At 39.1% G+C, this 9341-nt stretch overlaps 2 protein-coding genes and 1 long non-coding RNA gene across 3 annotated transcripts; 1 reads left to right on the top strand and 2 right to left on the bottom strand.

Annotated features, from left to right (window-relative positions):
• The first annotated feature begins 451 nt into the window (after positions 1–451).
• LOC132180893 (uncharacterized) lies at positions 452–5673 on the top strand. Its single transcript, XR_009440213.1, has 3 exons — positions 452–546; positions 712–844; positions 5321–5673. It is a non-coding gene; the product is annotated as an uncharacterized LOC132180893 (long non-coding RNA).
• On the bottom strand, positions 1054–3419 carry LOC132180889 (glucan endo-1,3-beta-D-glucosidase 1-like). The gene has a single exon (XM_059593874.1). It carries the CDS (start codon positions 3348–3350, stop codon positions 1170–1172), a length of 2181 nt encoding a protein of 726 aa, XP_059449857.1. The 5' UTR covers positions 3351–3419; the 3' UTR covers positions 1054–1169.
• Positions 5674–7283: 1610 nt separating the features above from the next.
• Positions 7284–9334, bottom strand: LOC132180890 (glucan endo-1,3-beta-D-glucosidase 1-like; the record flags this gene model as incomplete). Its single annotated transcript, XM_059593875.1, has 1 exon — positions 7284–9334. A coding segment is annotated over one exon (1947 nt), but the record flags the coding sequence as incomplete, so codon positions are not given.
• Between the last annotated feature and the right edge of the window lie 7 nt (positions 9335–9341).

Below are 9341 nucleotides of genomic sequence, written 5' to 3'. Positions count from 1 at the left end.
GTAAATTACGAGAAAAAAAAAAAAGAAACTATGTATAGCACGGGTTATAAGCTAATATATATATATATATATATATATATATATATATAAAAGGGAGTTTCATGCAGGAGGGCATAAAATTTCAACAAGTGGCATTTTATTCTGCTTACAAGTGTTTATTTTAAATTAGAGATATGCAGCTCATATGCTAGAGGTCAATAAGTTCTTCATATTTGACCTATATTTTCTTATAATCAATCATTAGATTTATAGGGTCTATTATTGACTTATGTGGGATCTACATAAGTCTACAAATTCAATAATTAATTGTAAGATAATCTGGGTCAAATATGAAGAACTTTTCAAATTTCCTCCCCGTCTTGTGCGGACACACATAAAAAAAAATAAAAAATAAAACGTTTAAAGCCATGTCATAACTAAAACCGTCGATGGCAACGCTTCAGGTTTCTTCATATCTTTCACCCCTTCTCTCCAACCGTCTCACTGTCACGCTCAGTCTCTCGCCCGGGTGCCATTTCTTTTCTTAAACTGCTCTCTCAGGCTCAGGTACAATTTCATGCACTTTTATCATATATCTCACACGCTCAGGTACCATTTCATGGATTTAGTTCGTTGTTAATTTGTAATTAGTTTATTTGACGATTTAAAAGAAAATAAAAAATAAAAATTGATTGGGTTCTCTAAATTGTGTTTGCACTGGTCATGTTCAAGCACTAAAGAGATTTGTGGCCTTTGAGTTGAAGCCGTGCAATATGAGGTTCTAAGATCAGACATGTTCATCTTCACTAAGGAAGCTTTCAACCGCCACAGTTATAGGTTATGCTTCAATTTGACAGTTATTAAGGTAAATATGAAGCAGAGAAACTCTGTTTCCTTCCCTTTTTTTATTTTGCTCTAATGGCTTTCCTTCCGCACGTCAATTTGTAAGTCACAAATCTAACCCTCTCTTAGTTATAATAAACTTGATATTCATTTGTCTTTTTTATAAATATAGATACATTGTATTATTAGAGATAAACAAGAAGTCATTTTTCTCTCTTATTCTTCTTCTATTCTTCATTCTCTCGTTTATCTTCTTCTTTTCCTTCATATTTCTGCTTCTCTGTTTCATTTCATATTTGCATATATGGCATCTTATTCAACTCAATCCAGTTAGAAGACAAACAAATTCAGTGACAATAGTGAACAAACCAGTCGTGCTTTCCTCCCTCTCCCTCTCCATCTCCTCTGCTGTGAATCCACCATAAGAGATTAGTGAGAGAGTTCCCATCATCAAAACCATTCAAGTTTTTGATCTTCTTTAAAGCACCATCTTTGTCATAAATCCCTTCCAAGGCATGGGTAAATCCCTTCCATCCTTCTCCAACTCCCTTTCTTTCCAAAGCAGGCAAAGTCCACTTCACAAGCTCCTTCACGAAATCAACATCAGAGAACAAGACCTCAGTGATTGGCAGTAGGGGAAGCACCTGAATTCCAAGCCTACACCCTCTCCATTCAGGTGGAGCAAACCATAGTCCACTGTCCCTCTTGTTAGCCCACAATACACCCACCACCTTGTTCTCTCTAGCGAAAACCTCCTCATACATATTATCACTCTCTCTCACATGCCACCATGTTTGAGCAGCCTGAATTTCCAAGGCTGCAAGCATTGATCCAATGGAAACAAGATGTGTGTCTCCATAGGCCAACCCCATCAAAGCTGCTGAATAATAAGCATTCACTGCCTTACTTGTGCTCTCTTGATTCCGCCCATCACCAAATTCTGCTAGCCCTCCAGCCCAAGAGTGCAATTTATACATGTCAAAGCACCTTAGACGCGTATAATTCGAATCTGATCTCCTTCCCAAGTTCATAAAATCGGCCATAACTGAATATGCTTGAGGCCTATACTTTCTCCCCCACGCCGGGTCAATCTTGGCAAGAACTGAAATTGCATAAAGAAAGTAACCCAAATGATAATGGTGATCATTATAAACACCAAAACCAAAATCAGCCCCAGAATCCAATGCCCCTTGCTTAGTGACAATTCCACCCCATTTAGCATCATACATAAAACCATTCCCACTAAAGGTTCCATCCAACCATGGCTCAATTGTATCCTTCAGGAACTTCTTTATCGTAGGAATCACTTCAAAAAAATACACCTCCTCTGCTATCAATGCCAACCTTGCCGCTCTTGCAATCAATTTCCCATAAAAGTAAGATGAATTGGTTGTTATCGCCGTCGAATTCAAAGCATCAACATCCGCAGAAAGTACAGAGATAATCTCAGCATATGATTCTTCTTTGATACCTCTAATTGAATGCCAATTTACAGGGACTTGGGCTGGTTTCAATCCCCACGAATCTCCAACAACACCAACAAGGTCACCATCAATACTCTTATACTTAAAATCCTCCAAGACAGTAACTTTAGAATTGTCACGGTCTAGTAGCCGAAGATGGAGAGGGTGAGCTAAAATGAGCAAATCCCCCCAACCTTTCTTCTCCCATTTGTATTCCAAGAAAAATGGCTTAGTGAATTCGGCATCACCGGAAATCGGGTAACAATAACTGAACCGGTCGAGAATCGCCTCGTGTCTTGGATCGAGGTCTGGCAATGCTGCAATCCGAATTATGCCCGAAAACCCCGTAGAAGTGATCAAAGAGAGGCTGTGTGAGAGACTGATCGGCGAGGACGTGTATATGAGCCATGTCTGGTCGTTGTTGAGCTTGACGGTGTACTTGGTGAGAGCAGTGTTTGATGAAAATGAGAGAATGGCGTGGATGGTTGATATCGAAATGGCGGTGCCGCCGGAGACAGAACAAGTCAGAAACGGGCTTCCCCGGACGAGGAAGAACCTCAGGTTGGAAGAGGGAAAGTCCAGAGTGACACTGAGATCACTGGAGGAGGAGATAATGTGCGTTCTTTTAGCATCTGGGTGGGTGTTTTCTGAGGCGAAGATGGTGAGGTCAAGCTTGAAAATCTGGGTGATGAAAGCTGAGTTGAAGAAGCGAGATGGGTAGGAGAGGGAAAGAGAGGAGAGGGAGGGTTTTATGAGGTAGGGGTGGATGTACTCAGGCTGGTCACCATTGTTTAGGGTGAAGTTTTGGAAGAAAGAGTTTGTGGGGAGTGGGGTGGCGAGGAGTGCAGGGGAGAAGAAGAGGGAGGGATCAGGGAGGACTGTGGACTGGATTCGAGGGAAGAGGAATGGTCGGAGAGGTTGGGTTTGTGGTGGTGGCTCTGACACGATGATTGTGGTTGGGGGTTCAGGTTCACGTGGCGGTTGAGCTGGTAGGAGTGCTAGGGATTGGCGACGTTTTTTAACTAAGCTCCTAGCTTTTCTCTCTAGGTTTCTCAAGACTTCCATTTAGAATATGAATTTGCTGGATAGAGTGGAGAAGTTCTTTTGTGGAGGTGGATTGGATGTGGGTCTGGATTTTTTCTTTTTTTTTCTTTGTATTTTTTGGGGTTTGGATTTGGTGGAGGGAGAAGAGATGACTATGTTTTGTGGAAGGAATGGGGGAAAGGGTGGATAATATATGAGAGGGAGAAGAAGGTTGAATTGGAAATGAAGTTGAGAAACATCCCAAAGTTTAGAAGGTTTTGGGAATAGATTTGGCTTGATGCTGTAAAAAAATTCAGGATAGGGCAATGAATGTGTGAAGGAAGGTATGTGAAGGAAATATGTGAAAATTGTAAGTGATGTGAATGAACATGTGAAGGAAGGTATATCAAAGTGGGGATTCAGCATGCTTGAGAGGCAAGGAAGTGAATGTATAAGAGCATTTTATCTACTGTTTTTTAATACTATTTTATATTTTATATATTTTTTTTCTTTAAATATTATTTTTGAAAATTCTTGTTTCATGTTAGCTAAATATACACAATATAGAGGTTTTAGACAAGTTGCACTACGCCAACATTGATTGCACTCTGTTGTGCCAAATATTCACCTAAATTAATAGGCAAATACTTGGTACGTTTTACTCGCAAGTGTACAAGATCAAACGATAGTATAGTAGGCAAATACGAGATCATTCTCACGAGGATTGGTAAATTATGTTTAGAAGTAATTTTCTATTTAATTCAACCAATAAAATTCAATTGTCACTATTGAATTAAAATAAAGAAATAAAATAAAAGATAAACTAAAAAGGATTAGAGTTTTGATATCCACCACTAATCAGACTAATTAAGATAACAATATGTCAATGTGCCAATTATACCGGTATATTTAATGTTTGTCAACCTAAGGGCATGGGTGTATACTCCTTAAGCTATAGATTTCCCTAAGCGACGAATTAGACATGAGTGTATACTCTAATTTTTTTCTTTCTTAAAGGAAGCTATAGATTTTCCTAAGCGACGAATTAGGCATGGGTGTATACTCTAATTATTTTATTTCTTAAAGGATTTAGCATGGGTGTATACTAAGTTGTTTTTTAAGAAAGCATAAATCTATGAAAATCGACAAACACATGAGGCCTAGGGCATGGGTGTATACTCCCGGTTCCCCATGTTGATTAACCCAAGAATCCGGTGTGGATATCTTTTGTTACTTTTATTAAACTCAGGACTTGGTCATCAGAATTGATTTAACTAACTAGTCTATACCACATGTATATATTGATCAGGCACACACATATGAGGAATTCATGAAAACAGGAATTAATCAAGTTAAATATACCAAAATATAAATGTAGCAAAGGCGCCAATATTGCAATCATAAATAGACATGATTAGGGCTTCAATCTAGCCCTAATTAAAATATAAACTACATAATGAAAATAAAAGGTGTAAGAGAAAAAACTCAAACTCCTTTTGATCTAGCCTTCAGTTCATTTTCAGAGCTTGTGCCTCTTTTCTCCACACCTATTCCTAGAGGCTAAGAGGCCTATTTATAGGCTTTAGAAGTCCTTGTTACACTAGTAAACCTAGGAAATTCATAGGATTTTACTCGTATTACAAGTGGGAGTTGGAAAACCCTAATATGAAAGGAAAAAGGAGTTTGGCCGCAGCTGATTTGTCACTTGCGCACGGGTGCGATCGATCGCAACCCGTGTGCGCTCGATCGCACTTGGCTGCTTCGCGGCTTGTCCTCTCTGGTAGTGCGCTCGATCGCAGGGAACCTGCGATCGATCGCACTGTCAGAAGCTCCAACTTTTCCCAATTTCTCTCTTTGAGCTCAAATCTTCTAAATTTACTTCATTTTCTTCCAAAAGCCTACAAAAGCATGGAAAACACAAAAAGGAACTAAAATAACACAAACTAACGTTATTAAGGAATTAACACACATAAGTTTAAGAGCTAAAATATGAATATTTTGGCACTTAACAGGCACGGAAGCAGACGATGTTTAGGCCACCAAAAAGTAAGGAGGTTATTTTTATGGGTTCGCAAGTGAGATCCTTTTTTCCTGCTCTGTTAGCCACTAAATCCAGGAAGCTCGTCATGAATGGAGACTAATCATTTTATGGCTTGTATTGTTGAATCACCGAAGAAGAAAAGAAGGATTTACAAGAGAATCCAATGGTACGGCGATTTTTTAGATGTATTCTCAACAGAATTTTCAAGATCGCCTCTAAAGTGAGAAGTTGAGTTTGGAATCGAATGTGTCCCGAGTATCACTTCTATATCCAACGTACCTTATAGACTAAATTATTATGTTATGTTATGATATTTTAGAATTGATATGGTATTTATTTATTGTGCTATCTTTCTTTTGAAAAGTGACAAGTATTTTGCTTTAAGCTCTATGTTAAGAGTTTAAGATCCTCTAGTCTTATTTCTTTAGTAAGTGAGATGGGGAGGGCAACCGCGAAATTAATTAATTTTCTGGGCCTTACAGTTTACTCAGTTACAAGGGTCTACTTTCATTGCATTATTGGTTTATGTTGATCACATTGTCATTGCAAGAAATGATGCTCAAGCTATTTCTCATCTTACCAATTTTCTCAACTATCAATTTCTGCTTAAAGAGTTTGGTAAATTTAAATACTTTCTTGGTTTTGATATTGGAAGATGTAGCAAAGGCATTTATGTATGCCAACGTGAGTATGCTCTTGAGATTGTCCAAGATTGTGGGATGCTTGTTGCCAAGCGTGACAAGTTCCCTAAGGAATCACGAACTGAAGGAGAGTTACTTGAAGCTACTTACCAAAGACCTGATCTCTCCTATTCTGTGCAAATCCTAAGCCAATTTATGGATAATCCTAGGCAACCCTATTTTGATGCTGCTAATAGAGTTTTAAGGTATCTCAAGTCTTCTCAAGGACAAGGCCTATTCTTCCCATCTTCCTTTTACTTTTCATTTAAAAGCTCTTTGTGATTCAGATTGTGTGGGTTGTCTTGATAAGCTATTGTGTGTTTTTTTGGGTGATTCACTTATTTCTTGGAAATCCAAGAAGCAGCATACAATTTCTCGTTCTTTTGCTGAGACTGAGGTGTTGTTTGGTAAACAACACACCATGCCCATACATCGTTCACTTTTTGGTGAAAAAAGAAGAAGAAGAAGAAGAAAGTAATGATTGGTATAGAAAAATGAAAAAATTGCATTGAAAAGTGAAAAAGTTTTGTTTTGTAGTAATTTTTTTATTTGAATAATAATAAAAAGTAAATAATGTGATATAAATGTGAGAATGTTTTAATGTTAATTTTTTGAAAAATTAGGTGAATAGTATTTAGAGGTACACCCTCCAAATATCGGTCTATGGCCTCAACCACTTGCGAAATCATGTGGCTTTTCTATTTGCTTCACGATCTTCATGTTTCTCATCCTCAAGCTGCTCTTTCATTTTGTGACAACGAAGCTGCCTTACATATTTCCGTCAATCTTGTTTATCATGAAAGAACAAAAACATTGAAATTGACAGTCATCCTATCCGTGATAAAGATTCGGCAGGGGCTTATACGAACTCGTAACATTATCTCTCAATACAAATTTTTTGATATTTTTACCAAAGCTCTTGACTAGGGTGCTTTTAATCATCTGCTATCCAAGATGAATGTCCTAAATATATTCCCTTCATCTTGAGTCGGAGTATCAGCCCATCAGCTTGTTTAGTTATAATAAAGTTGGTCAAGTTGTTAGATGGGCTGGACAGTTTAGTTAATTATGTTTTTCTATTTCTCGCTTAGCTGTAATTTGTTATTCATTTCTCTTATATATATATTTTCTAATTCTCTTTTTTTCTTTTTTTTTTCTTTTTTTAATTCTCTTTTTTATAAATATAGATACTTTGTATTAGAGATATACAAGAACTCATTTTTCTCTCTTCTTTTTCTTCTATTCCTCATTCTCTCGTTATCATCTTTCCTTCCTTCATATTTCTGCTCCTCTGTTTCATTTCATATTTGCATATATGACATCTTATTCAACTCAACCCAGTTAGAAGACAAACAAATTCAGTGACAATAGTGAACAAACGATTCGTGCTTTCCTCCCTCTCCCCCTCCATCACCTCTGCTGTGAATCCACCATAAGAGATTAGTGAGAGAGTTCCCATCATCAAAACCAGTCAAGCTTTTGAGATTCTTCAAAGCACATTCTTTGTCATAAATCCCTTCCAAGGCATAGATAAATCCCTTCCACCCTCCTTCAACTCCCTCTCTTTGCAAAGCAGGTAAAGTCCACTTCACAAGCTCCCTCACGAAATCGACATCAGAGAACAAGACCTCAGTGATTGGCAGTAGGGGAAGCACCTGAATTCCAAGCCTACACTCTCTCCATTCAGGTGGAGCAAACCATAGTCCACTGTCCCTCTTGTTAGCCCACAATACACCCACCACCTTGTTCTCTCTAGCGAAAACCTCCTCATACATATTATCACTCTCTCTCACATGCCACCATGTTTGAGCAGCCTGAATTTCCAAGGCTGCAAGCATTGATCCAATGGCAACAAGATGTGTGTCTCCATAGGCCAACCCCATCAAAGCTGCTGAATAATAAGCATTCACCGCCTCACTTGTGCTCTCTTGATTCCGCCCATCACCAAATTCTGTTAGCCCTCCACCCCAAGAGTGCAATTTATACAAGTCAAAGCACCTCAGACGTGTATAATTCGAATTTGATCTCCTTCCCAAATTCATAAAATCAGCCATAAGTGAATAAGCTTGAGGCCTATACTTTCTCCCCCACACGGGGTCAATCTTCGCAAGAACTGAAATTGCATAAAGAAAGTAACCCAAATGATAATGGTGATCATTATACACACCAAAACCAAAATCAGCCCCAGAATCCAATGCCCCTTGATTAGTGACAATTCCACCCCACTTGGCATCATACATAAAACCATTCCCACTAAAGGTTCCATCCAACCATGGCTCAATTGTATCCTTCAGGAACTTCTTTATCTTAGGAATCACTTCAAAAAAATACACCTCCTCTGCTATCAATGCCAACCTTGCCGCTCTTGCAATCAATTTCCCATAAAAGTAAGATGAATTGGTTGTTATCGCCGTCGACTTCAGAGCATCAACATCCGCAGAAAGTACAGAGATAATCTCAGCATATGATTCTTCTTTGATACCTCGAATTGAATGCCAATTTACAGGGACTGGGGCTGGTTTCAATCCCCACGAATCTCCAACAACACCAACAAGGTCACCATCAATACTCTTATACTTAAAATCCTCCAAGACAGTAACTTTGGAATTGTCACGGTCTAGTAGCCGAAGATGGAGAGGGTGAGCTAACATTAGCAAATCCCCCCACCCTTTCTTCTCCCATTTGTATTCCAAGAAAAATGGCTTAGTGAATTCAGCATCACCGGAAATCGGGTGACAATAACTGAACTGGTCGAGAATTGCCTCGTGTCTTGGATTGAGGTCCGGCAATGCTGCAATCCGAATTATGCCCGAAAACCCAGTGGAAGTGATCAAAGAGAGGCTGTGTGAGAGACTGATCGGCAAGGATGTGTATATCAGCCATGTCTGGTCGTTGTTGAGCTTAACGGTGTACTTGGTAAGAGCAGTGTTTGATGAAAATGAGAGAATGGCGTGGATGGTTGATATCGAAATGGCGGTGTCGCCGGAGACAGAACAAGTCAGAAACGGGCTTCCCCGGACGAGGAAGAACCTCAGGTTGGAAGAGGGAAAGTCCAGAGTGACACTGAGATCACTGGAGGAGGAGATAATGTGCGTTTTTTTAGCATCTGGGTGGGTGTTTTCTAAGGCAGAGATGGTGAGGTCAGGGTTGAAAATTTGGGAGATGAAAGCTGAGTTGAAGAAGCGAGATGGGTAGGAGAGGGAAAGAGTGGAGAAGGAGGGTTTTATGAGGTAGGGGTGGATGTACTCAGGCTGGTCACCTTTTTTTAGGGTGAAGTTTTGGAAGAAAGAGTTTGTGGGGAGTGGGGTGGAG

The sequence above is a fragment of the Corylus avellana genome, chromosome ca5 (assembly GCF_901000735.1).
Source record: "Corylus avellana chromosome ca5, CavTom2PMs-1.0".
NCBI lineage: Eukaryota > Viridiplantae > Streptophyta > Magnoliopsida > Fagales > Betulaceae > Corylus > Corylus avellana.
The sequence above is the reverse complement of the archived record's forward strand: the minus strand, read 5'-3'. Positions and strand labels throughout refer to the sequence as shown.

Coding starts and splice junctions, on each gene's coding strand:
- LOC132180889 (XM_059593874.1), bottom strand. CDS start 3,350: ATGGAAGTCTTGAGAAACCTAGAGAGAAAAGCTAGGAGCTTAGTTAAA.